The sequence below is a fragment of the Priapulus caudatus genome, unplaced genomic scaffold, assembly GCF_000485595.1.
Source record: "Priapulus caudatus unplaced genomic scaffold, Priapulus_caudatus-5.0.1 Scaffold19692, whole genome shotgun sequence".
Taxonomy (NCBI): Eukaryota; Metazoa; Priapulida; class Priapulimorpha; order Priapulimorphida; family Priapulidae; genus Priapulus; species Priapulus caudatus.
Genome location: NW_014596753.1, coordinates 1 through 573, shown reverse-complemented (window position 1 = coordinate 573; position 573 = coordinate 1). Strand labels below are relative to the sequence as shown.

The 573-nt window shown below is 48.2% G+C and overlaps 1 protein-coding gene across 1 annotated transcript; it reads left to right on the top strand.

Annotated features, from left to right (window-relative positions):
• Nucleotides 1-20: 20 nt before the first annotated feature.
• Nucleotides 21-531, top strand: LOC106820537 (succinyl-CoA ligase [ADP-forming] subunit beta-like; the record flags this gene model as incomplete). Its single annotated transcript, XM_014825046.1, has 1 exon — nt 21-531. A coding segment is annotated over exon 1 (511 nt), but the record flags the coding sequence as incomplete, so codon positions are not given.
• Between the last annotated feature and the right edge of the window lie 42 nt (nt 532-573).

Sequence of the window (573 nt, the reverse complement as noted above, 5' to 3'; positions counted from 1 at the left end):
ATCTCAAACAAGGAAACAGAATGAATTTACATGAATATCAAGCCAAAGCACTTTTTCGTGAATATGGTATGCCTACTCCGGTGGGTAAAATCGCGCAGACGGCGGATGAAGTTGTAGAAGCGGCAGCCAGTTTAAGTACCGCTAAGGTGGTCGTGAAAGCGCAGGTTCACGCGGGTGGACGCGGTAAAGCAGGCGGCGTCAAGCTGGTTGATACACCTGAGGAAGCCAAAGCTGTTGCAGAGCGCTTATTAGGCACTAACTTAGTGACCTTCCAAACCGATGCTAATGGTCAGCCGATTAACACGATTTTAGTCGAAGAGACGTGCAATATTGCACGTGAGTTGTATTTGGGTGCAGTGGTGGATCGTGCCTCGCAGCGTGTGACCTTTATGGCATCGACCGAAGGCGGCATGAACATTGAAGAGGTGGCTGAAAAGACTCCTGAAAAAATCCTTAAGACGCAGATTAATCCGATTACGGGCGTGATGCCATTTCAAGGACGTCAGTTGGCCTTTGGTTTAGGGCTTGAAGGTGCGCAAATCAAACAGTTCACACAAATTCTAATGGGTTTGG